At 46.7% G+C, this 26,284-nt stretch overlaps 1 protein-coding gene across 3 annotated transcripts in view; it reads left to right on the top strand.

Annotated features, from left to right (window-relative positions):
• RRN3 (RRN3 homolog, RNA polymerase I transcription factor) overlaps positions 1-26,284 on the top strand; it is a 1,162,251-nt gene that overhangs the window by 739,666 nt on the left and 396,301 nt on the right. For all 3 annotated transcript variants that reach the window (XM_082260368.1, XM_082260367.1, XM_082260369.1), the window contains exon 9: positions 6,969-7,064. In XM_082260368.1, the coding sequence (XP_082116494.1) occupies positions 6,969-7,064 (96 nt within the window). The remainder of the gene's footprint in view (positions 1-6,968; positions 7,065-26,284) is intronic.

The following is a 26,284-nucleotide window of genomic DNA, read 5'->3' as shown; positions in this document are numbered from 1 at the left end:
TGTGTACCGGGAGTAAGCTTCATTGATGGGGGGCTGAGGTTAACCCTTCTCAACAAATTTTTGAGTTAGTAGGCTGCTCTGTTCAGTGTAGTCATGTTCCTTGGTGCAATTCCTTCTGAGTTGGCAGAATTGACTCTTGGGGATGTTTGAGATCCATCTTGGGTGGTGCCAGCTTTGGAAATGCAGGAAAGAATTGCCTGCAGTGGGCTTGGTGTAGTTTTTGGCCAATATGTGTTTTTCTTGGTGGTATAGTAGGAGGTCTAAAAAGGCGAGTTCTGTGGGGTCGCATACCGAGGTGAATGAGAGATTGTAAGTGTTGTTGTTGCAGTGACTGACGAACAGTTGGAAGAGAGGTTTGGGGACATGCCAGATGACAGTGATGTCATCTATGTATAAACCGTAGTAGATGATATGGGTGGCAAACTGATTATTTTGCCAGATGTTGTTGGCTTCCCAATAACCCATGGTTAGGTTGGCATAGCTGGGGGCAAAATTTGCCCCCATAGCTGTGCCAGTGACCTGGAGGAAGAACTCTCCATTGAATTCAAAGTAGTTTTTGTGAAGGCATAACTCTGTGGCTTTGCTGATGAAATTGGCTGGTTGTGGGTTAATGGTGGGATCCTCCATGAGTAAATGGGTGACGGCTCTGAGGCCTATGTTGTGGGGGATGGAGGTGTATAGGGAGTTTACATCGAGGGATGCCCACATGTAGGATGGTTCCCAGGAGTAATGGGAAAGTTGTTCAAGGAGTTAAGGCCCGTACACACGTACCGATCGTCGGCATACAAACGTCGGTGGACGAAGGATCTGCCGATTGTACGCGTGTTAGTATGGTGCCTCCGACAGATGTCTGCGCACAATCCGCGGACAAAAGTCTTTCGTGCAAACATGAAAATATTTGTATGCCGACACCAGAACGGACGATTGTTCGCCTGTCAGTACACAATTCGGCCGACAGACCGCAGATTTGCAAGACTGGGCATGCTCAGAAAATAGAAAACACAGGGAAAGTTAACCATTACATGACATCACTTCTGCAGTCGGCGGACAAAATTCTTGTGCTGTCCTTGTGCTGTCTTTGCACTTTTCAGCAGACACCGACATCCCGGGGAGAAAAGAGGAACATTTGTAAGCCGACCATCGGTACGTGTGTACGGGGCTTTACACTCCATCTCTGATGTATGCCGGGAGATTCTGGGCTAGGGGTTGGAGGAATTGATCGACATTTTGGGAGAAGGGGCTAGTTAGGCTGTCCATGGCGGCTACTATAGGCCTACTGGGTGGCTTGGTGGAATTTTTGTGGATCTTGGGGATGTGGTAGAAATACGGTGTGGCGAAAAAATCTCTATTGAAAAAAGCCAGTTCATGTTTATTGATTATGCCGGCCTTGTGTGCCTGCATGGTCAAAGACTGAGCCTCAGCTTGGAATGGGATCAGGGAATCTCGGTTGAGCTTATGGTAGGTGAAAGTGTCGGAAAGGAGCCTGTGGGCTTCATCTAGGTAGTCGGTTTTGTTTTGTATTTCTATACCTCCGCCCTTGTCAGCTGTCTTAATGATAAGATTGGGGTTCTGGGTGAGCTACTTGAGGGCTTGTCTCTCACTGGGGGATAGGTTGGGATGGGTGGGAGGGGCAGACTGGCAAAGTTTAACGATGTCAGAGTAAACCACTTGGTAGAAGGTTTGAAGGTATGGGCCCTTGGAGTGGACTGGGTTGAAGACTGATTTGGGTTTAAATGAGGAAAATTTGACTGGGGGTGAGGAGAATGGGTGTTGTGTGAACAGGGAGAGGTCTTCATCGTCGTCATCAATGTATAATTCTTCCAGTGTAAAACGGCCCTCTGGGTGGAGGTGGAGAGGGTGTGTGATGATAAGTTGAAGATTTTGGCTGTGTGTGTAGTTTCGCCCCTTTTGGGGGTTTCTATGTTTGCCCCCCGCTTTCCTCTGTCTAGTTTTCTTTTTGCCTTGGACTGGTTGTGGATTGGTGTGTGGGGGGGGGGGGCACTAAAAAATGCTGGTGGTCATGGGGGTCCTAGGGTCTGGTGCCAGTGTGGAGTTGGACAATGTGGGGGAAGAGGGGGGGGGGGTGGGTGGAGGGGTGTGAGGATATCTGAGAATGGGTTCCTGCGGCGTGGCTGGGCCCTCTAGGCGTGATGGAACAGAAGATGGCGGGTAGGTTAGCCAAAGTGGGTGGTGGGGGGCTGTGGGAGGTGGGCAGTGGCTGCTCAAGGGATGTGTGGGGGGTGGGGGGGCAAGAGCGGGTACTGGTGGGGGAAGGGGGGTGGTCTTTTCGAATGCGGGTTCTTTTGTTTCTTTGGGGCTTGGGAGACTGGCGTGATTTAGGTCGGGGCGTGGGGGGGGGGCGCGGGTGTGTGGGGTAAGCAGATGGGGGGGTATTAGTAGGCGTGGCCGGGGGAATGGGGGTAGTAAGGGTAGGGGGAGATGGGGGTGGCTGGTAGGTGGTATTGTTGGTAGGTTCCTAGAGGTTTTTTTTCCAATTGAAAACCTTTTTAGAGTTGTAGTCATCTAGATCCTGTCGGATTTTACCTAGTTTGGTTTTGAGAAGTTTGTCTTCATCCAGCTTGGTATGTTTTTTTAAGGGTAAGGAGCCATCTAGTGGGTATGTGGGGGTGTAATGTGTGAGACTGTTGATGTAGTGGTGGATCTGTTGCATAATGTGGGAGTATTTGGCGTCACGTTGTTGGATAATAAGTTGCATCCACTTTTAAGTGCAAAATTCAGAGACTTGTGACCACTCTGTGGCCAGTTCGGTGGAGAGGAATGGGCAGATTTTCAGGATTCTAAGGCCACGGGGGGATATGGCCAGGGAAATATAATGCTCCAGGAAGAATTTGTCCCACCATTGGTGTTTAGCGGAGGATATGAGTTGTTCTATTTTCCTGAAAGTGTTGGTGCAACCTTTGATTTTGTCGGTAGGGATCTTGTGATGGGGTGAAAAAAGAGTTGTGGGGAGAAGGGTGAAAAGGTGTTCTAAATCTTCATACTTGGCGTCTTCTATGTCCTGTAGGAGATCCATGTTAGTGGGGGGATGCATGGGTGGAGGTGCATATGAGCTGGTAGTGGGGGGGGGGGGGTTTGTATATGTTTGGGTGGGGTGCAGTGGATGGTGGGCCCTGTATGTGGGTGAAGGGAATATGCCACGGCCTGATGCTGACCTGGGTGACGTGCATCAATGAAGTGTGCCAGGACAAGGCACGGGTAATACAGGAATCCCTCTCCCCCATATTAATACACATATCCTACCCACCGTTCCTAATTATACCAAACATTTTCTCGTCCAAATACCCCCTCCACCCATACACCCATTACCATTCCCTCCATTTCGTCCTTAATACTCTTTCCCAACTCCTATTAGCGCTCCCCCGCCGCCACCCCCTTTTTTATTATATAGAGGTCCATGCAAAACACCACCAACCCCCCCCCCCCCAAAAAAAAAATGCCCCCCGCCTTCCACCTCACCACTGTCATGCGCCTTTTCTGTGTCCTGCTGTATCTAACATACAGCTATGCACACCTGTGACACTTACACACATTCCCTCCCCCCCCTTCTCTTCATCATCCCCATCCCTCTAATCTGCAACTTCTTTCTGGTCATCCATTTTTCAGTTTTCATTTATATATTATATTTTATTGTTCTTGTCCTCCTTCCCTGTTCACTTCATATTAGGTCCCTCTCCTTCCGTTTTTTGCCTACACACTAACCCTAGTAGCCAAACACCGATCCTCCACCTCTTTCAGCCATCCACGACCCACCTTTTGCCTTCCCCAGGCCACCATCCAAATCACAGCATAAATGCACTTTTCCAATATGGCGCATTCATGGCCTGAAGGAGGAGCGCATGCTCCACAAACGCGTCGCCGTAGCGTCCCACATCACCGCCAGGAATGTCAGGATCCCAGGACCCACGAGTGCCAGCGTTCCACGAGGAGTCCACGGACACCACCGAGGCCGCCCCTGCACAAACGGAGGAACCCCCCTGCCTTTCTCATTGGGACCAACAGCCTCCACCACCAGGACTCGCTCCAGTGATGCCCCAGATGACCCACACATCTTGCTGAACTGCCTCTTTCACCTACAATATGTGAGTGTGATACTGATTTACTTCTGTCTCTCCTGCTGGCAGCCGCTACAGTGGACAGCTACCCCCTGCACTTGGGACCCCCTGACCCCTGTTTTTTTCCCCTTCCCCTCCCCTTTTCTCCCTCCCCCCCCGGGTCCCCAGGACTAGCCCACACTGAGGCCTCTTCTTGCGCCAATGTACCAAACCAACCAAAAGGGTGATTCACAGCACAAAGAGTGCTCTTCTGTGGTGGCTTCACTCGTTGGCCCTACACCAGGGCAAGTCCTTCATCCTATTGTATTGGGCTGTGGTAACCACAGATGCTAACCTGTCCGGCTGGGGAGGAGTGCTTGGGAAGCTGTGTGTCCAGGGGTCCTGGACTGTGGAGGAGTCCAGATTACCAATCAATTTTCTGGAACTCTTAATTCAAATCCTCTGCAGGGTTGTCCAGTTCGGATTCAATCAGACAACGCCAGAGCCGTGGCTTACATCAATCATCAGGGGGGCACCAGAAGTGTCCTGGTGGCCCAGAAGGTGGCCAAGATCCTGAAATGGGCAGAAAATTTTGTTCCAGCCCTTTCCGCCGTGCATTCCCCATAAGTGGAGAGCTGGCAGGCGGATTACCTGAGTCGTCAGGTGTTGGTTCAGGGGGAATGATCCCTGCACCCGGAGGTGTTTCACCTGCTGAGTGTCCAGTGGGGGACACCCGAGGTTGACCTGTTATCCTTTTAACTCAACAAGAAGGTACAGAGGTTTGTAGCCACATCTCGGGATCCTCTGGCCGGCGCTACAGATGCACTGGTGGCTCCTTGGGGTCAGTATCGGCTGATCTATGCGTTCCCTCTGCTGAAACTCCTGCGGAGGCTTCTGCGCAGAATAGAGGTGGAAGGGATTCCAGTCATTCTGGTGGCCCCAAACTGGCCTCTCTGGTCTTGGTATGCAGATCTGGTAAGCATGGTCGCCGATGCTCCTTGGAGACTTCCTCTCAGGGTCTTGCTGTCTCAAGGGTCGATCTTCCATCCTGCTTTACAGTCGCTGGCTTTAAAGGCATGGCTGTTGAAAGCCAGGTATTGAAGGACAGGGATCTTTCTGACTCTGGAATAATTCCTACACTGTTGAAGGCTAGAAGATCTACCTCCAGGAAGATCTATCATCGTACGTGGAAACGTACATCTCATGGTGTGAATCGCTGAAGGCATCCTCGCCTTTTTTCGGTGGCTAGGATTTTGACCTTTCTCCAAAGAGGGGTTGAACAGCAGTTAGCCATGGGTACTATTAAATGCCAAATGTCAGCTTTGGCTGTGTGTTTTCAATGCCCTTTAGCTACTCATGCTTTGATTTGCACTTTTATTCAAGGGGTTCGCCATTGGCTCCTCCGATACGATCCCTGTTACCTCCGTGGGATCTTCACTTGGTACTGTCTGTTCTTCAAAAACCTTCCTTTAAGAACATTAGGGAAGAGGGGCGGAGCCGGCAGCCGGAGCAGATGGACGTGTGATACCGCCGCTCTGAACAACGGGTACCACACAGCAATCCACAGCGGCCATCCAGAGAAAAATCACGACCAGAGAGACACAAGCCAAGGGAACCACAATGGCATCAGCGGGGAAGAGGAGGGAGAGAGAGAGGCCAAAAAAGCTGACAGAATTCTTCTCTCCAGCGGTTGCCCGGATCAGCCAAGATGGCACCGGAGCAGGAAGCCGTGATGCATCGCTCCAGCAGTCCAGCGCCGGCCATCACTCATCTCCCTGCACACTGGGGACACTGGTGAGTCAGACGGTGGACAGCATCCACTGCCATCCTCCCCATCTAGCAGCCCGGCCAAGCAAAAAAAGAATGCTATCAGTTCACAATGAGGCAGCTACATCAGACAATAGTGTGGGAGAGGATATGGAGGAATCAGACACTAACGGCCTACAGCTTGATGCCTTCCCTACCACGGGGCAAACAATCACAGATGTCACCATGAAAGACATGCTGCTAACCTTAAGGGGGTCTCTCCAGTGGGATATGCCATCCTTTAGGAGCGTCGGAGAAGGACCGGGTCGGCGGAGGAGAAGACCGGAGGAAGAAAACATCACCGGAGGGAGAAGACCAGAGAAAGAAGAGACGTTTGAGCTACAACTGGGGACATTTTGTTTTTATTTACACAATACGTTTTTTTTTTTTGGGGGGGGGGGTTAATGGTTTAGGGGTACAATGTACCCCATACTCATTCACATCGGGGGGTGGGATCTGGAGGTCACCTTGTTAAAGGGGGCTTCTAGATTCTGATAAGTCCCCTGCCCACAGATTCCCACAACCACCGCCCAGGGATTTCAGGAAGAGGCCCTTGTTCCCATCAACATAAGGATCTGGTATGGATTTTGGAGAGGGCCCCACGCCAAAAAAAAAAAAAAATGGCGTGGGGTTTCCCCTCATAACAGACCCTTCCCGGTATGGTCTTGGAGGGGGGAACCAACAACACTTTTTTTTTTTTTTTCACTTTGGTATGGGGTTTCCTTTCAATATCTTTAGAGCATAAGTTACGATGATGATCCGACTTTGATCCAACTTCAATGATATTGAATGGACTGAAAACAGACCAAAGTAGTGCAGGAACCTTTTTCATAGTCGGACTGACTTGGATCGGACCAGTTAAGACATGTGCACTTGAAGTTGGAGCGTATGTCACACCATTGTGAACCCGGCCCCCCAGTTGATTACTGCTGTGTGAGGGAGATTTGCTTTTTTTACTGTCATTTAATATGCCTGTAAGCAGCAACACAGCATCATGTTGGTAAAAAAAATGCTCATATTTTATTGTTTTGTTCTTGTTTTTTAAATGTTTTAAAGAACTTCAGAACCACTTTCTTCAAAATGTCATCCTATATCTTGATTAACATATAGGTGAATGCATCACGCCATGACATAGAAGATGCCGAACATAATGCATGTATTGCCAGCAGCGGGATCTGTGGTGCTGAAGAAGATATCTTTAATATGGTAAGATTAACTTCTGAAATTGAAAGTCCTTGCTTGTCCCAAAATAAACAGTCACATACAAATATGGGTAGAAAATAAGAGAACTAGAGAGAGAGCAGGGTTCTAATGTAATTGGTATAAAGATGTATGCAAAATTGCTAGATTTTGGGAACAAAGCCGGCACAAAATGGATTGAAATTTGACCAGTTCAACAGGAACCAGCCACATTTTGATCCATCTATGGCGATTCCTGCTAGAGAGAAATTGATTTATTGATTGGCTTCTCAAACAGAATGTTGGAAATTTTTCATTAGATTAGCTCCTGCAGCACTGATCAGTGTATCCTGACAGCGGAGGAGTCCTGGTGGCCAAATATAGTCATGTAGTGGAGAGGATTCCTTCATCCACCCCAATTGTGTGGATGGCGAAATGTGTTCAGCATAAGATTGTATCCCATGTATACTGTATATTATAGCTGACTTAACTAAGGCAGTCTTTTTTTTTTTTAAGATTTGAATAGGATTGTGTTTTTTTTTTTTTTTTTTTTTTTTTAGTATTTCTGCCACTATGGGAGATTCTCAGTCTGCAATTGTGCTTATCACCAAAGTAATCAAGAATGAAAGTGAGGATAAATCTAAAATGTATAGTTGCCACCAGTACAAAAGTAGAGGAAGGATCTTTCATTGAGGACACTTGTTCCTGTGACAGCTCTCTAATTGGGGATTTTCCTCATGTTGGAAAGATATGATTTCACTTCCTGTTGAGTCTGCAAGACGGGAAGTAAATGAAAATCTCCCTAATAAAACACAGATGGCATAAAAAAAATCTCTGACAGCATATGTAACTGTTCCCTACTGTATCCAAAATTAAAAAAAGATTTGCATTTTAGATGCACTTTAACCTCTTTCCTACCGGCGTGATGTAAAATGACCCTCTGGGCGGGCGTCATATGATGTCTGCCCATTTTCGCTGCTCTCCCGCGCCCCCGGGGACTTTCAGGGCTGCGATCAGGGATGCAGCGTGTCCCTTGGGAAACAGCCCATCCCCGATCAGTGTAAGGAGCCAATAAAAAAATGTCTCTTTACCATGTGACCGGCTGTGTCCAATCACAGCCGGCCACATGCACTGTCTATGTGCGCGTCCCCAGGGGTGCACAGAGCGGCAATCGGGGATGGAGAGTGTCACTCTGACACAGTCTATCCCCGATCTGGGTAAAGAGCCACATGACCGGCTGTGTCCAATCACAGCCGGTCACAGAATGTCAACAAACCCGATAACTGGCTGTTACCGGCCTCTCCTCCTCACACACCGATCTTGTGTGAGGAGGAGATTGCAGTATCAGCTAGTTACCAATCATACAGTGCACACTAAAACACACTGATTGCCTCCCCCCCCCCCCCAATAAAATACCTGTCACTAGCCCATCAAAGTACCTTTCACCAGCCCATGAAAGTACATGTCACCAGCCCATCAGAGTACCTTAGTACCTGTCACCAGCCCATCAGGTACTCTGATGACAGGTACTCGGGTACTCTGATGGGCTGGTGACAGGTACTCTGATGACAGGTACTCGGGTACTCTGATGACAGGTATTTGGGTACTCTGATGACAGGTATTTGGGTATTCTGATGACAGGTACTCGGGTACTCTGATGACAGGTACTCGGGTACTCTGATGACAGGTACTCGGGTACTCTGATGACAGGTACTCGGGTACTCTGATGACAGGTACCTGGGTACTCGGATGACAGGTCCTCGGGTACTCCGTTGACAGGTACTCTGCTACTCCGATGACAGGTACTCTGATGACAAGTACTCGGGTACTCTGATGACAGGTATTGGGGTACTCCGATGGCAGGTACTCAGATGACAGGTACTCGTGTACTCTGATGACAGGTACCTGGGTCATCAGAGTACCCGAGTACCTGTCACCAGCTCATCAGAGTGCCCGAGTGCCTGTCATCGGAGTACCTCTCTGTAGCCCATCTGAGTACCCGAGTACCTGTCTCCAGCGCAGAGTACCCGAGTATCTGTCTCCAGCCCATCAGATTACCCGAGTATCTATTTGCAGCCCATCAGATTACCTGAGTACCTGTCTCTAGCCCATCAGAGTACCCAAGTACCTCTCTGCAGCCCATCAGAGTTCCCGAGTACATGTCATCGGAGTACCTGAGTACCTGTCTCCAGCCCTTCAGAGTACCTGAGTACCTATCAGAGTACCTGAGTAGCTGTCTCCAGCCCTTCAGAGTACCTGTTAGGAACACTCCCTGAGCACACTGATATGCTGTCATGAGTCTGCCATCTAAAGGGTTAACCTAGTGCAGACTAATTGCAGTAATTGGCAACAGGCTGCCTTATTTAAACACCTCAGCAGCACTGTGTCTTTGCTGTCTTGTCTGCAGCTCCTCCGGTGTTCCTAAAACCTGCATCCTGTTACCCGCTTGATACCCGTTTTTGACCTTTGGCTTGTTCCTGACCTCGTTGACCTGCTGCCCGTCCTGACCCTCGGCTTGTTTGACCATTCTCTCGGATCTCCCTTGTCTGCTTATCTGCCTTCGGGTATTGACCAGTTTCCACCTTGGTGGGGCGACCCTGAGGACTGCGACCTGGTATTCACACACAGCGAATTCCAACCTCACCACTAGAGGTTCTGGCGAAAACCGGTGGATACTTAGATTCCACACCTCAGGTTAGCCTGTGTCACTTACCTTGGGGGTTCCCATCTAAGCTCCTCCTCCGGCACACGTGGGGCCTTCCTCTGCCATCAGGCTACCATTTGTATCCCTAACAGTACAAGATAGCCATGACGGAGCCTGCAAGAGAAGCCTCACCGTTGGAAGGATGAGCTGGCACGGGTAGGTGTTCCCGATGCCCTGCAAAATTTGATTTCCCATGCCATTCAAATTGACCGGCGGCTACAGGAGCGCAGAGCAGAATGATCTCTGCAGCGGTTCAGGCCAGCCTGGATGCTACCACGAGTTGCTCCTCCTGCACACTTTTCTTCCGCTGGGTCAGCTCCTACCAACCCTGCTCTTGCTGGAGTCGCCTCAGATATGCCTGAACCTATGCAATTTGGGATCATACAACCTGCTTTGTCCCCGGAGGAGAGACGCCATCACCAGTTGGGTAACCTTTGCCTGTATTGCGGTTAGGCGGGCCACTATGTGCGCTCCTGCCCGGCAAAATACCATAAGTTCCTGCCTGTCTCACCATCCAGTTGTGTGGCATCTGTTACCAGTTCCTCCCACTTAGCGTTTCCTGTGTCATTACAGCTTCCGGAAGGACCCGTCCCAGTCACAGCGATCATTGACTCGGGAGCCTGCCGTTGTTTCATTGATTGATCGTTCGCCCTGCAACATGGCGTACCTCTCCGACTCAAGACCCAGGACGTCACCATCTTCCTGGCCGATGGCTCCCGCATCAAATCCGGGCCCATGACCCCAGAAACTTTCCCCCTTCCTATGGTCTCCTCCTCCGGCCATAAGAAACTGATCATAAAAATCAAAAAACGTGCTGCGCCAGAAGGGCACAAAAATAATTAGTGATTACATGAATCAACAAGTGTTATCAACAAAATATGGTGTCCATCATATGTGCTCTGATGAAACATAAATGTTCATATAAAGTGCTCCAAAGTAATAAGTATATCCAGGTGATGACAGGACAGCCTCAATCCCTTGTGAATCAAGCAGGAACAATTGTTTAAAAGAATGGGTAGTGTCGCGCTCAAACATAAAGTGCTTGTGCAGATATTTAAACCTTAATTCAAAAATTAAAAATACATGATAGGTGACAATCTAAAAAATCAATCAATCTGTGCTCAATATTGTAAAGTGCAAACAGTCCATATGCAGCATCAAACAGTCCACATCTCTTTGGTGTCACACAAATTAGCAGAGACTTGATGTTAGTGCAGATTAACCTTCACCTCCACACTTCACCCAGTGATCTAGTAAGGTACTCCTTACCGGAAATATATGACCCCTTAATTATAGGGGGTCACATAGGCAATATCTCCACTCAGTACACACGATCCTCAGCTCCTCTGTTACACAGTGGGTAATCCAGCATCAAGCCCTTATAGTGTAGCTCGGATCAGGTGGCAAACATGGGTGGGACAAAAAGGAGACTCTCATGGTGCAGTACATCTAAACATATCGCTTTATTTAAAAAGTATTGCACTTACTCGAATCACCATAAAACAATCGCCTTTCTCATAAAAACATCCAGCGAGGGTTGTGAGCACTGCCGATCGCACAGCGCTCCTCTAACCCGGAAATGGCTACGGTCTCACGTTTCCCTTCCCGACGTACGTTTCGTCAGTACGACCTGACGTCATCAGGGGATCATGTGACCGTATGTTTACTTCTCATATTTATTGAGAATACACCGCTTGGCATCCAATCAGAAACTCCTTAATTTGTAACCCCGCCCGCATGACTCGGATCAGAATCATTAAGGGAGCCTGCTTAGAACAAAAAGGATGATATCATAATATTGCAGCAATGACGCCGCAATTTATTTCTTTTTAATATATACCCAAAGCAAAATTGCTTAGTTTAAAACCTTGGACCGCAACTGTGCTTACTGGGTTTGTGGTGGAATGCCTCACGTTACATTATTGAAATTCCATCAATAGCGGTATTGATACAAATGCATAACCTAGTGAATTCATTAACCATTTCAGTACTAAATAAATTAAACAACATTTTGCAAATTAATTGAGTTTATATCATAAATTTTCATATACTACCTCAATTTTGTTATTATTAGAGACAAGTTAAAATTAATTTTAATTTTATTTTTGGTTAAAAAGATTAAAATTTAAAAATTTTTTAAAAAATTAAAGATTAAAAATTATTAAAAGTTGGATATAAAGCAATTCAAATCTATCTCAATGTTCATACCTAAAGGTTGCAATGTGTTCATTTTATATATCCATTGGGTTTCATTAATGGATATTTTTTGAGTCATGTTTCCTCCTCTCCAATGGTTTATTACTCTATCAATACCACAAAAAGTCATTTTTGAAGGATCCTTATTGTGGTACAAGCGGAAATGATTGGAGAGGCTATGTTTTGGAAATCCCTTCCTCACGTTTTTAACGTGTTCGTTAATACGCACCGATAATTGTCTTGTGGTCCTTCCAATATACTGGAGGCCACAAGGACAAGTTATCAGGTATGTAACGTGGGTGGATCTACATGAAATGAATTTTTTGATATTGAATTGCTGACCGGTAACATTAGATTGGAAGGTGGTGGTTTTCCTTGGATTTTTCTTTGTTTTCTTGCACGCATTGCACCTCCCACAACGAAAAAAAACATTTACATCTAAGAAAGTTGGTTTATTGGTGGGCGGGTCTGGTATATTTGGAGCAATGCTGTGTCTAAGATTAGGGGCTTTTCGATAAATGAAAATTGTTTTTTCCGGTAATATTTTGTTCAAGGTCTTATCTTTTTTCAAAATTGGCCAATGTTTTCTCATAATGGCTTCAACTTTTTTATAATCCCTATTAAAGTTGGTTAGGAACGCTATTTCTCCATTGCTGTTCTTATTCTTCTTTTTCGTTTTCAGCAGATCTTTCCTCGGCATTTGTCGCACAAGTTCTCTTGTTTTCAAAACTTCTTCCAATTTGTACCCTTTTTCAACAAACCTAGATGTTAACAGATTTGATTGGGTCAAGTAGTCTTCTTCTTTCTTACAGTTGCGTCTTATGCGCATGTACTGTCCCTTCGGTATAGCTCCCAGCCACTTGGGATGATGGCAACTTCTTGTGGGAATATAACTATTCCTATCCGTGTCCTTGAAGAAACTCTTGGTACAGATCTGATTGCCCTCTTTTACCAGGGTCAAGTCAAGGAAATTCACGGATTCAGTCTCCCAAGTGGCTGTGAATACCAGCCCATACTGATTATCATTGATTTCTGCCAGGAATTTCTTTAGGTCCTCCTCCGAACCACTCCATAGGACTAGCAGATCATCAATGAACCTTTTGTATAAGGTTAACGATGGGTTGGGGTTCTTGAAAATTACCTCCTTTTCCCATTGGCCCAGAAGGATGTTAGCGACACTTGGTGCATATTTAGCACCCATTGCCACGCCCTTAATTTGGTTATAGTGACTACCATCGTGCCAAAAGTAGTTGTTGCCCATTGCCAGGCCAAGGGCATCGCATATAAACTTTTTTTGTATTGGTTGGAGATTGGTTTTAGAGTTTAAGGCAGCAATGGTGGTGTCTATCACGTCTGATTGTTTTAAACTCGTGTACAACGATTCCACATCTATGGTCACTAGGATAGTGTTCGATTGTACTTCTAATTCTTCTAAGATGTTAATTAGATGTTTACTGTCTTGTAGATGGGACGGATAGGTAGGTATTATAGGCTGCAAAAAATGATCAATGTATTCTCCAATCCTGGAGAAAATAGATCCAATTCCACTTATAATTGGCCTGCCGGGCGGCTTAGTTTTATGTTTGTGGATTTTCGGCAGCTGGTATATAGTTGGTAGTCTGGGTGCTTTTGGTACAAGGTACTGTGCTTCTTTCTTTGTAAGGATCCCGTTTTCTTTGGCTTTTTTCACCAATTTGTTTAATTTGTCTTTCAAGGTTTTGGTGGGGTTGTTTTTCAGCTTCTTGTAGGTGACGGTGTCACCTACTAGTCTATCGAGTTCTTCTTTATAATCATTTTTGTTTAGAACTACGATTCCACCTCCTTTATCAGCTCCTCTGATTACTATATTCTTCCTTTTTTCTAATTCTTCCAGTCCTTTTTGTATGTCATTTCGATTGCTTGAATTGGTTTTGATCTTTTTAACATCATCTTCCACCATATTTTTGAAGACCTCCAAACAGTGATTGGAGGCTTTGGGTGGATTGAAAGTGGATTTATTTCTAAGTCCACTATTTTGAAATTCAGAACTCATAGGATTCTGGCTCAAAGGTTTCTCTAGAAAGTGTTTTTTAATTTTGAGTTTTCTTATGTATTTTTCAATATCAATGTATGTGTTGAACTTGTCAACACCTCTATCAGGGGCGAATTTAAGGCCCAATTCCAATAATTTTAATTCATCAGTGGAAAATTGGGCGTCACTAAGGTTGAAGATTCCTGCCCCTAGGATTCTCTTTTTCTTTTGTTTCTTTCTTCCGCCCCTGCATCCTCTCCTCTGTTTTCTTGTCTTCCAGGTGGGGGGCCATTTCTTAGGGGGGTCTGTTCCTGTTGATATTGGGGATAGGTATCCCTTACCCAATTCTGTCCTGGGTTCTCTTGTTCCCAGTAATTCTCCTGAGGCCATGGTTGTTGGGGTCTCCACCATTGTGGGGGTCCTCCTCCCCTCTGCCAAGGGCGGCCTCTTCTCCCACCCCTCTGGCCGCGCGGGGCTCCATTTTGGTGGTTGGGGCCTTTTCCTCTCCCCCTTTGTCCCGGGGCGCCACCTCGCCCCCTTCTCGGAAAAACCTCATTCTGTTGGTAGTTTGGGGCATAAGCTAATGGAGAATAGCTATTATATGTAGGTACATTGAATCTCGGAGAGTTGTAGTTTGGATGTTGGTATCTCGTTTTCCTGTTTGAGCTTCCTTGGGTTCTTTCATTGTCAAAATTAGGTGCTCCCCCAATGGGTGTAAAATTAGGGTTAATGAATCTTTCAATCCCTGTTTCACCTACTGCCGGTGATTGGACCTGGCCAGAATTGCTACTGCCATTCTGGCCTTCAGGTTGATCCTGCCATTTGTATACCTTAGACTCTTTGTAGTCTATTTGATCTCTTTGGTATTTGGTAATTTTCTTATTTCTGGTGTCCTTATCTACCTTATCTAGAAATTTCTGTGTCTGGGTGATCTTATCCTTAAATTCAGCATTATCTTTAAATGGTTCCAAGGTGGTTTTTAGTTCGCTTATCTTTTCTTCTAATTTATTCATTTTAGTTTTTCTACGTAGTAGAATAAGGCTAATAAGTCTGGCCTCACACTGATTGAAGAAATCGAACCAATCTTTGTTGAGGTCTGGGTCAACCAATCCATCGTTTGGACCCAGATCCCAACGTAACCTTCTTGGTGTCATTTTCATTTTGGAGTACTGCTCCAAGGTTGCTATATCCCACCATACTCGAATCTTTTTCTCGAGCACATTTTTTAGGGATTTAACATTTTGTTCCATATCCTTAGAGACAGCACTTTTGGCTGTGAATATATCTGCTGTATTGCGGTTGTTCATAAACTCAAATATTTCCATTGCTGCAGTTTTAAACACAAGTGGGTGTGTAAGAAATCAGAAAAATATGAGAAGTAAACATACGGTCACATGATCCCCTGATGACGTCAGGTCGTACTGACGAAACGTACGTCGGGAAGGGAAACGTGAGACCGTAGCCATTTCCGGGTTAGAGGAGCGCTGTGCGATCGGCAGTGCTCACAACCCTCGCTGGATGTTTTTATGAGAAAGGCGATTGTTTTATGGTGATTCGAGTAAGTGCAATACTTTTTAAATAAAGCGATATGTTTAGATGTACTGCACCATGAGAGTCTCCTTTTTGTCCCACCCATGTTTGCCACCTGATCCGAGCTACACTATAAGGGCTTGATGCTGGATTACCCACTGTGTAACAGAGGAGCTGAGGATCGTGTGTACTGAGTGGAGATATTGCCTATGTGACCCCCTATAATTAAGGGGTCATATATTTCCGGTAAGGAGTACTTTACTAGATCACTGGGTGAAGTGTGGAGGTGAAGGTTAATCTGCACTAACATCAAGTCTCTGCTAATTTGTGTGACACCAAAGAGATGTGGACTGTTTGATGCTGCATATGGACTGTTTGCACTTTACAATATTGAGCACAGATTGATTGATTTTTTAGATTGTCACCTATCATGTATTTTTAATTTTTGAATTAAGGTTTAAATATCTGCACAAGCACTTTATGTTTGAGCGCGACACTACCCATTCTTTTAAACAATTGTTCAGCACCTTGCTTTTTTTGTTGCCGCTCACTACAAGGAAGCAATTCCTGTAAATAATCAATATTTATTAATTATTAATATCTATATTCACATATAATTTTATGTTTATATTTATTGATTATATATTTACATATTTATACATATATACACGGTTGAACCACTTGCGCGGTTTTTGGTTTGCACCAAACCCCCCTTTTTTTCTGGAATCAAGCAGGAACCACCAGTGTGTGAACTCCCTCCACCAGTAAGATTGGCCTCTCACCTTGATACCAGATCCAAACGGGCCAGCATGAGCATATCAGGGGATAAACAGACTATCACAGGTAACCTCTCCAGCCTTCACCTCCGGGGGTCGATTTGTTGGGCACTCAGCCGTGCCTGCTGTTATGGCATTCAGTGTTGGAGAGTAGCACCCGAGCGATCGGCGTCAGGCACACAGGCTCCGCCTCCCTATACGCGTTACGCCTGGAGCGTGGGCTCCGTTTGGCTTCTTCGGTAGGGGTGAAGTTTGCGTGTCCAGCCTCGCCTATTTACCAATGCTGCTAACGGTGGATTGGCCAGCGGTCACATGTCCTCCTCACTCTGAGCTATGCACAGGACACCGGAACCAAAAGATACACTTCCTGTGATCTTCGGTGTCACTAGCTATTATATCGAGGGGGCAATTTAAAACATATATAGATCTACTAAATCACTACCAGAGACCGCGTGACTGCGCCGCCATCCCCCGGGTGTTTCTCCTAAAATCATCGCATAAAAACATCTTTATTACATAAAATCGCATCATAAAATCGCATTAAATCAAACTTCACCCCTACCGAAGAAGCCAAACGGAGCCCACGCTCCAGGCGTAACGCGTATAGGGAGGCGGAGCCTGCGTGCCTGATGCCGATCGCTCGGGTGCTACTCTCCAACACTGAATGCCATAACAGCAGGCACGGCTGAGTGCCCAACAAATCGACCCCCGGAGGTGAAGGCTGGAGAGGTTACCTGTGATAGTCTGTTTATCCCCTGATATGCTCATGCTGGCCCGTTTGGGTCTGGTATCAAGGTGAGAGGCCAATCTTACTGGTGGAGGGAGTTCACACACTGGTGGTTCCTGCTTGATTCACAAGGGATTGAGGCTGTCCTGTCATCACCTGGATATACTTATCATTACTTTGGAGCACTTTATATGAACATTTATGTTTCATCAGAGCACATATGATGGACACCATATTTTGTTGATAACACTTGTTGATTCATGTAATCACTAATTATTTTTGTGCCCTTCTGGCGCAGCACGTTTTTTGATTTTTATGTTTTTGTTGTGAGGTGTGGACACAATTTGTGTATGCAGCCGGATTTATATATTGATTTATTCTAGCACATTTTATACACATTTGAATTTCACTTAGTCTTGCGCTGATAGTTTTTTCACTATAAGGAACTGATCAGCCTGGATGTTATCACATTCCCCTTATTTCCCATTATCCTGGGATTACCGTGGTTGCAAGCACATAACCCGCAAGTCAATTGGATCACAGGCACCATCCAATTCCCATCTCTTTACTAAAAGAATTCCTGTCGACCCGCTCCTCCTGAATTCCCCAAGACTGTTCTGTCTTGAATCTGAACCTGATGTATGTTCTTTGGTGCCCAAAGCATACAATGACTTCCTGGACGTATTCAGCAAACGGGGAGCAGAGACCTGGCCCCCTCACCGTCCATATGACTGCCCCATCGACTTGCTCCCAGGAGCCGAAATCCCGTTCGGCCGGATTTACCCACTTTCTGAACTTGAGCTGGACGTCTTAAAAGGCTATGTCGACGAAAGTCTGAAGAAGAGGTTCATCCATCCCTCTACCTCTCCAGCAGGGGCAGGTATCTTCTTTGTTGAGAAGAAGGATCACACCCTTCGACCCTGCATTGATTATAGGGATTTAAATAAAGCTATTAAAAACTGTTATCCTCTTCCTCTAGTCCCCAAACTCTTTCAGAGACTCAGATCTGCCGTCCTGTTTACTAAGCTGGATCTTCGTGGGGCTTACAACTTGGTGCGCATCCGAGAGGGTGACGAATGGAAGACTGCACTAGATTCGGACATTTCTAATATCTGGTAATGCCATTTGGCCTTTGTAATGCTCCTGCCACGTTCCAACGCTTTGGGAACTATATCTTCGTCATCGTATACTTTGGTGACATCTTAATCCTCTCAACAACCCTAGAGCAGCATTGCGAGCACATTGGAATGTCCTCGGTCGCCTTCGCCAGCATGGTCTCTACGCCAAGGCCGAGAAGTGCGTTTTTGAGCAGAACAGTATCCCGTTTCTGGGTTAATAATTTCCACAGATGGAATAGCGATGGATCCTCAGAAGGTCTCTGCCATTCTGGACTGGCCACCTCCATCAGACAAAAAGGGAGTACAGCACTTTGTTGGCTACACCAATTTTTATAGGAGGTTCATTAAGGGGTTCTCTAACATCATAGCCCCTATTACTCACCTTACTAAGAAGGTCAGCTTCCAATGGACCCCTGAAGCTCAGTCCGCCTTCTCGGTTCTTAAAAAACGTTTTACCTCTGCCCCAATCCTGAGTCACCCAGATCCTGCCTTACCCTATCTATCTCCTGGAGGTAGACTCATCGGAAGTTGCTGTCGGGGCAGTCATCTCCCAAAGACAGGGAACTAAAAACTTAACTCACCCAATAGCCTTCTTTTCCCAGAAACTCTCTCCCACGGAGAGAAACTATGATGTCGGGGACCGGGAACTCCTAGCTATCAAAGCCGCTCTCAAAGAGTGGCAATATCTACTGGAAGGAGAGGCACACCCGATTCTTGTATTTACTGATCATAAGAACCTTGAGTACTTAAGATCTGCAAAGCGACTGAGACCCCGCCAGGCCTGATGAGCACTCTTCTTCTCCAGATTCTCATTCCATATTACCTATCAGCCCGTGTCAAAAAATATCAAACCGGATGCCCTGTCCCGGATGTTTGATAATCCGTAAGAAGATTTGGTACCCGACACTATCCTGTCTGAGAAAAACTTTCTGCTCCTGCAATCCCATCTTGAGCAAGCCTATGCCAACATTTCCGGTTCACCTGGGATACCCCTGTCACGCAAGGATGGTTTTTTGTGGGCTAAGGACAAAATCTTTGTCCCAGAGGGAGTCAAGAGTGTCGGTTCTAGCTGCCTGCCATGACAACCCTCTGGCTGGCCATTTTGGCGTTCATAGGACCCTCTACCTCATGCAACGCACCTTCTGGTGGCCTAATATGGAAAAAGACTGCAGAAATTATGTGTCTTTCTGTGTTTCTTGCTCCAGGAGTAAAACTGCCAGAAGTAAGGCGTGGGGTTTCCAAAGACCACTCCCCATCCCTAACTGGCCCTGGCAAACTATCGCCTTGGACTTTATCGTGGAACTTCCACCTTCGGCCGGTTGCTCCGCCATTTTTGTGGTTGTAGACCGGCTTACTAAGATGACCCACTTTCTACCCCTCAAAGGTACCCCTCTGCGAAGGAAACTGCAGAAGTCTTCATTAGGGAGATCGTGCTACTCCACGGGGTACCCACGAACATTATCTCCGACAGAGGGGTATAGTTCACGTCCCGCTTTTGGAGGGCCTTGTGTAAGCTACTACAAGTCGAATTATCTATGTCCTCAGCTTACCACCCGCAGACGAACGGGCAAACCGAGAGGACGAACCAGACCCCGGAACAATATCTCCGGTGCTTTACCACCTTCGTCCAGGACGACTGGGTAGCATTACTACCATTTGCAGAATTTGCCTTCAATAATTCAAGACATTCTGTCAATAGGCAATCTCCCTTTGCCAATTATGGGTTTCATCCTTCCTTTCTGCCCGACATCCCATCTGATTCCGGAGTGCCCGCAGTTCAGGTCACCATCGACTTCTTCATGAGTAACAACAAACTTTCTCAGGACACCTTGGCCAAGGCTCAGATAGCGTCCAAAAGAATCTTTGACAGGAGAAAGAGGGGAAAACTGATCCTCCAACCAGGTGACCAGGTCTTTTTATCCATAGCTAACCTCCGCTTGGCCTGCCTATCCAAGAAGTTGGCTCCCACGTTTATCAGCCCATTCCCCGTTAAAAGAAGACTCAATGCCGTGTCCTAATGAGTTATCCTTACCTGATACCTTACAGATCCATCCTGTGTTCCATGTCGCTCTTTTAAAACCCGTGGTTCCCAATGCCTTCCAGAAGCTCTGGACCTCCGTAACCAGTGATGGTGGATGGCGACATGGAGTACGAAGTTGAGGCTGTACTTGATTGCCGGAAAAGAGGTAACCAGCTTCAGTTCCTTATTAAATGGAAGGGTTATGAGCCGGAAGATAATTCCTGGGAACCTGAGAGGAACATTCCTGCCGCAGTCCTGATCCAGGCATTTTTTCTTGCCCATCCTCAGAAAAGCAGTTTGTTGGGCATCCGGAGGTTGCCCTTAGGGGGGGGGCGGGGGCAATGTTAGGAACGCTCCCTGAGCACACTGATGTGCTGTCATGAGTCTGCCATCTAAAGGGTTAACCTAGTGAAGACTAATTGCAGTAATTGGCAACAGGCTTCCTTATTTAAACACCTCAGCAGCACTGTCTTTTTGCGGTCTTGTCTGCAGCTCCTCCGGTATTCCTGAAACCTGCGTCCTGTTACCTGCTTGATACCCGTTTTTGACCTTTGGCTTGTTCCTGACCTCATTGACCTGCTGCCCGTCTTGGCCCTCGCCTTGTTTGACCATTCTCTCGGATCTCTCTTGTCTGCTTATCTGCCTTCAGATCTTGAATGGTTTCCCCCTTGGTGGGGCGACCCTGAAGACCGCGACCCAGTATTCACACGCTTCGAAGTCCATCCTCACCACTAGAGGCTCTGGCGAAAACCGGTGGATACTTTTTTTTAAAGGTATTTTATTAATACAATTGAAAGCATACAACAGCCAAAAAAAACAATGGCAACAAAGTAGTTTCAAAAAAAGACAGTAAATATATAAAGGGAATTATACACAGAATAACCATGCAGCCACTAGTAAGGTTATGCACAATAAACCATCTTGAATCTGCATTAGAAACAACCCCCCCCCCCCTCCTCCCCATCCCAAACCATCCGACCTATATAGTAACATAATCTTAAGTCGAGTCCCGGTGCTGTACAAATAACACGTACATCGGAAAGTAACCAGATTGAGCCAAGTAATTCCCTTAAACATGGGGAGACCAACATCCTACAGGCATTGTAGAGGACCAATCAAGAGTCTTAGGGATACTCGCATTAACTCATATAATTTTACTCCCTTAACACAGTTCCCTCCTACACCTCCAGGGTTCCCGACACCGAGTCCACCCAGACCAACCATATTTTATCAAATTTCTTCGGGCATCCCCTAGCCAAATACGTAAGCTTGTATATGGGTAAAGCACCATTAACGAGAGAAACCCAGGCCCCCACAGAGGGGGGATCAGGACTTTTCCATTGTAGGGCAATCATCTTTTTAGCATAAAAAAATAAGATACGGGATAACATCTTCTGAGACTGCCGAAGGTCTTCCTCAGCCAGATTCCCAAGCAGGCATCTGTCAGGAGAGCAGACATTCGGAAGAGCCAGTTTTTCTTCCATAAGCCAACACACCCCCTTCCAGAAGTCCTGCACCCCTGGGCATGACCAAACCATATGAAAGAAATCACCTTTAGGTGCCTGACACCGGTGACATTCCGAAGACGGAAGCCTACCCATTTGGTATAATCTATGCAGAGTATAATAAATCCTATGGAAGTAATTTAATTGTATCACTCTGTCTCCGGCTGCTCTAATCCCAGAAAACTGCCACTCAAGCAGCTCGTCCCAGGCTTCCTCCTCCAACTGTGGCAGCTCTGAACACCAACGGTCTTTAAGTTTAGCCAGTTTATTCTCATGGTCCATCAGGAGCAAAGAATAATATTTAGAGATAATTTTCCCATGATCAGCATCTATAAGTTCCCTCTCCAGTCGCGCTGGCGCCAAATGCACCCCAGTGAGACCAAATTGCGCTGCCACCGCATGCCAAAGTTGCTGATAAAGGAACCAGCAGGTAGAGGGTACACCTAGTTCCATGCGAAGGACAGGGAAGGACTTGAACACATGATCCGCAAATAACTGGTGTGCATATTTCAAGTCAAAGCTTGCCCATCTCTGAGGAGCCGATAATTTATACAACTCTGGCAGTCCCGGGTTATACCACAGCAGAGTATTAGGAGACTGATTAAAGGAGGATCCCCCTAGGCGTTTATTACAAATATGAGTAATTTTATACGAGAGCATCAAGATCCCCGCCCCACCCGAAGGATATGGGCCTTTCCTATACAATTAATTCAGGAGGGCCTCATAGGATCCCATCACGGCCGCCAAAGTAGTAACCGCCGCATTCGGTACATCAGGGAAGAACCAAGCATGAACATGAGTTAATTGGGATGCTAGATAGTAGGCCTGGAGGTCAGGGACCGCCAGACCCCCCGCCGTGTTAGGGAGTCTCAAGGTATTCAAGGAAATTCTGGCCGGCCTCCCCCCCCCCCCCCCAGATGAAAGATGTTAGTATGCTCTTGATAATTCTAAAATGTGTTTTAGGGAGGTACACCGGGGCCTGCCAGAAAAGATACAGAAATCGGGGTAGGTAGATCATTTTAAAAATATTAATTCTCCCCATCAGATTAAGAGGCAATTTGACTCAGGTGGACAGAGTCAGCTTAAGTCTCTGTATCAGAATCTAGTTCTGCATGGCGGTGAGCAGACGTGCTTAGACTGAGCTCCGGCGGCATCTCGGTGAACTAGCCCCTGGCAATGCATTCTAAAACACCCAACTTGCGCTCCATGACAGGCAAATGATCCGGGAAGGGATCGTCATCCAAGCTACCCATTTCTGGGACCATTAAAGAGGAAGTAAACTCAGCTATAAAAATCAATCTTTTAGAATGTATTAAAATGACCTACAATATTAAAACATTACACATAAAATATTTAAATCAGAACCTTCTTAAAATACCTTTTTTTTTTAAGTTCAATTTTTTCTTTCTTCCTGCTTTGGGCTGCGCCATGTCATCTCCTCCTTTCTGCTCCCCCTGCAGATGTAATTTCCGCCCTTACTGCATTCTTTAGCTGAAATCTCTCAGTGTAATGCAGACTCTCTGTGTTTCTGTTTCTCTGTGTGCCGTTTTTTTCCTCCCCCTCCCCTTGTGTGACCTCTCTTGTTCACTCCCCCTGTGAGAGAAGGAAGCAGGAAGCTTCATAGCCATGCCATTTTTTCACACATACAGGGAGAGCAGGCATTGTTATGTTAATGACACAGCACACAAACTGTGCCGTGAATTGAAAGACAAACTGGGCATGCTCCAATGACGTCATCAACTTTTACAGGAGGAATTACGGGAAGATTATACAAGTAAGCAATATTTTACAGGCACCAAACTATTGCGTTCTCTAGGCAGATTAGAATGAGCTAAAGTGTAAATGGGGAGTTTACAACCTCTTTAAGCACTTTTTATCCTCGAGCTCTCACACATGAGGGAGCAGGGCCGAAGCCTGGGTGTCGGGTAAAGTGTCATCCGCCCGCTCCGCATCGCCGCGCGAATGTTCCCCGGCGTCCTCCTATTTCTCGGACCAGCTAGAAGAAATGCACTCTCCAGCAGCCTCTGATATGTCTTCTCTTCTGCATGGCTTGAAGCAGGAAATCGGGGGCATATTTCGTAATTTGGAGCGGTCACTTAAGAAAGAGATTACTGCGGTCCGCTCTGATATGTCTCACATACTTGCCAGAGTGGAGGACACGGAACAGTGGCAGGACTCACAGGAGGACTCCATTAGAGAACTACAGGACAAGGTCACGCAACTGGCGGTTGCCCATCGTGCCGCACTATATAAAATGGAGGACCTTGAGAACCGCAAACGGCGGAATAATTTACGCATTCGTGGACTCCCGAAGGCTACCAGGGATGAGGACCTTGAAGCATCGGTAAGAGGCATTTTTAACTCTATCCTGGGAAGGGCTCCCACTGATCCTTTGCATTTTGACCGCACGCATAGAGCACTTAGGCCTCGTAACCTGTCCTCTGACCTGCCCCGGGACGTTATATGTCGTCTACATTATTTTGAAGACAAGAATGCCATCATGACCAAACTGCGGGGCACTCAAGTTGTCGACTTTGACGGTGCATCTCTCAACATCGTCCCTGACCTCTCCAAGGAGACCTTGGAGCAACGCCGTGCACTAAAACCTCTATTGGAGCAACTCAGGGCCAATGGCTTTACTTACCGCTGGGGTTTGCGGGCTTGTCTAATCGCCACCAAGAATGGACATTACGCTACCCTACGCTTCCCAGAGGATCTCCCAGCCTTCCTTCAGGATGTAGGCCTTCCCCCTCTGGATCTCCCGGTTTGGCATGATTGCATTCCTATTTTCACCTTCAAACCGGAGGCCTCCTGGCGTAAAACGCCTTCTAAGAGGATGCGCACATCTGCACCATCTTCTGCCCGTAAATCTGGGATAACCCCTCTGTAAGGTATTCTTGCCTAATTGCCCACTGGTATGGCTTTCGCTTTCATCCGTTGGTACAATGATTCCTTACAGCTGCACTGTTTTGCTATGTTTTCCTGTTTATACGATTTATTTTCTTTCTTTCTTTGTATTTAATGCCTGTTTACTATTTTGCATACTCGTGTTGGGTTAATTACTGTCCCCTCTGCCGGGGGGAGGTGATTTCGTAGTTATTTGCTGTCATATTATGTACACTGTCTCTTAGACTTTGGTTTGCCGGGGTGCCGCCACTGGCTCCCTTCTGAGCGGCTTTGCAGGATGATGTTCCATCCGTTTGCCACGCTCCCCTTCCTCCTTCTGGGAATGGAGGTTCCTGGAGCTGTGGCTCTGTCGTGCAGGAGATCTTGTCCTGTGCGGCGCCCTGTCTCTGGGATCATCCGTCCCTCCAGGGAACACTGCAGTTCGCTGCGTGATGTCACAAGGTGTCCCATTGGACGCTGCTTTTGTGCCTTTTCTGTGTCTCTTCTGTTCTCATTGTTGTCTTCTCTTCTCCCCTCTTTTCTCTCTCTCTCTCCTTTCCCACCCCCTCCCTTCCCTGTCTTCTCCCCTGTAGGCCCGGGTCTCTCATTTTTGGGGCAGGGGTGTTTTCTGATGCACAATGGCGAGCATAAAAGTTTTGTCCTATAACGTTAGAGGCTTGAACACGGCGTACAAGCGCCACCAGGTGTATCGGGAGCTGCAACATGAATCTTGCTCTATTGCGTTTTTGCAGAAAACATATCTCACCCATTCCACACATGTCAAATTGTTCTCTCCACAATACCCGACCTGGTTCTACAGCCTCTCCCTCTCTAACAAGGCAAAAGGTGTCGCTATTGGGTTTCGCAAAGACACTCCTTTGCATCTAGATAATATGCTTGCCGATACTAATGGCCGTTATCTTTTTTTTTAAGGGATCAATAGGCAACACCCACTGCACCCTGGCTAACATTTATGCACCGAATCAGACTCAGTCTACCTTTTTACACGCAACGCTTTCGGAGCTGGCGGAGTTTGCTGAAGGTCTATTGATTGTGGCTGGTGACATCAACATGGTCCTGGACCCCGTTCTTCACACCTCAAAAGGCCGCTCTAATATCCCATTTAAGCAGCGCAGATTAAAAAGCTATTACATACCCTTCAATTGGTTGATGTCTGGCGCATCTTACATCCTAAAGCTGCTGACTTCTCCCACTTTTCCAAAACCCACAGTTGTTATTCCAGGATTGATAATATTTTTTTAGATCACTTTCATTTACCACTTTTGTGATCCGCATCCATTGGCTGTGCTACCATCTCAGATCATGCCCCTGTTATGGCCACCCTGCTCCTTCCTTCTCTCCCATCCCGCTCCACCAATTGGAAGCTGAATGATTCACTTCTCACGAACCCCACTGATGTGGCTCTCTTATCTACTGCTCTTACCCAATATTTTCATGATAATACCACTGAGGGTGCGACCCCCTCCCTGGTGTGGGAAGCCCACAAAGCTACCATGAGGGGTAAGCTAATGGAGCTGGGAGCTCGGAAGAAGCGGGAGCAGGGTCGATTGATTGCTGAGCAGCTTGCCCTGGTTGCGGATCTGGAAAAGTCTCACAAATTGTCCCTACCTGTCTCTCACTTGCAGGCCTTGACGGAGGCCAGGGAATCCCTGCGCTCCTTACTTGACAAAGATACTAAGTATAAATTTCACTTTGTCGCTCATAAGCGATATGAGTGGGGGGATAAGCCCGGTAGGATGCATGCTAGAGTACA

The sequence above is a fragment of the Pelophylax lessonae genome (assembly GCF_965119305.1).
Source record: "Pelophylax lessonae genome assembly, chromosome: 6".
Taxonomy (NCBI): domain Eukaryota; kingdom Metazoa; phylum Chordata; class Amphibia; order Anura; family Ranidae; genus Pelophylax; species Pelophylax lessonae.
The sequence above is the reverse complement of the archived record's forward strand: the minus strand, read 5'-3'. Positions and strand labels throughout refer to the sequence as shown.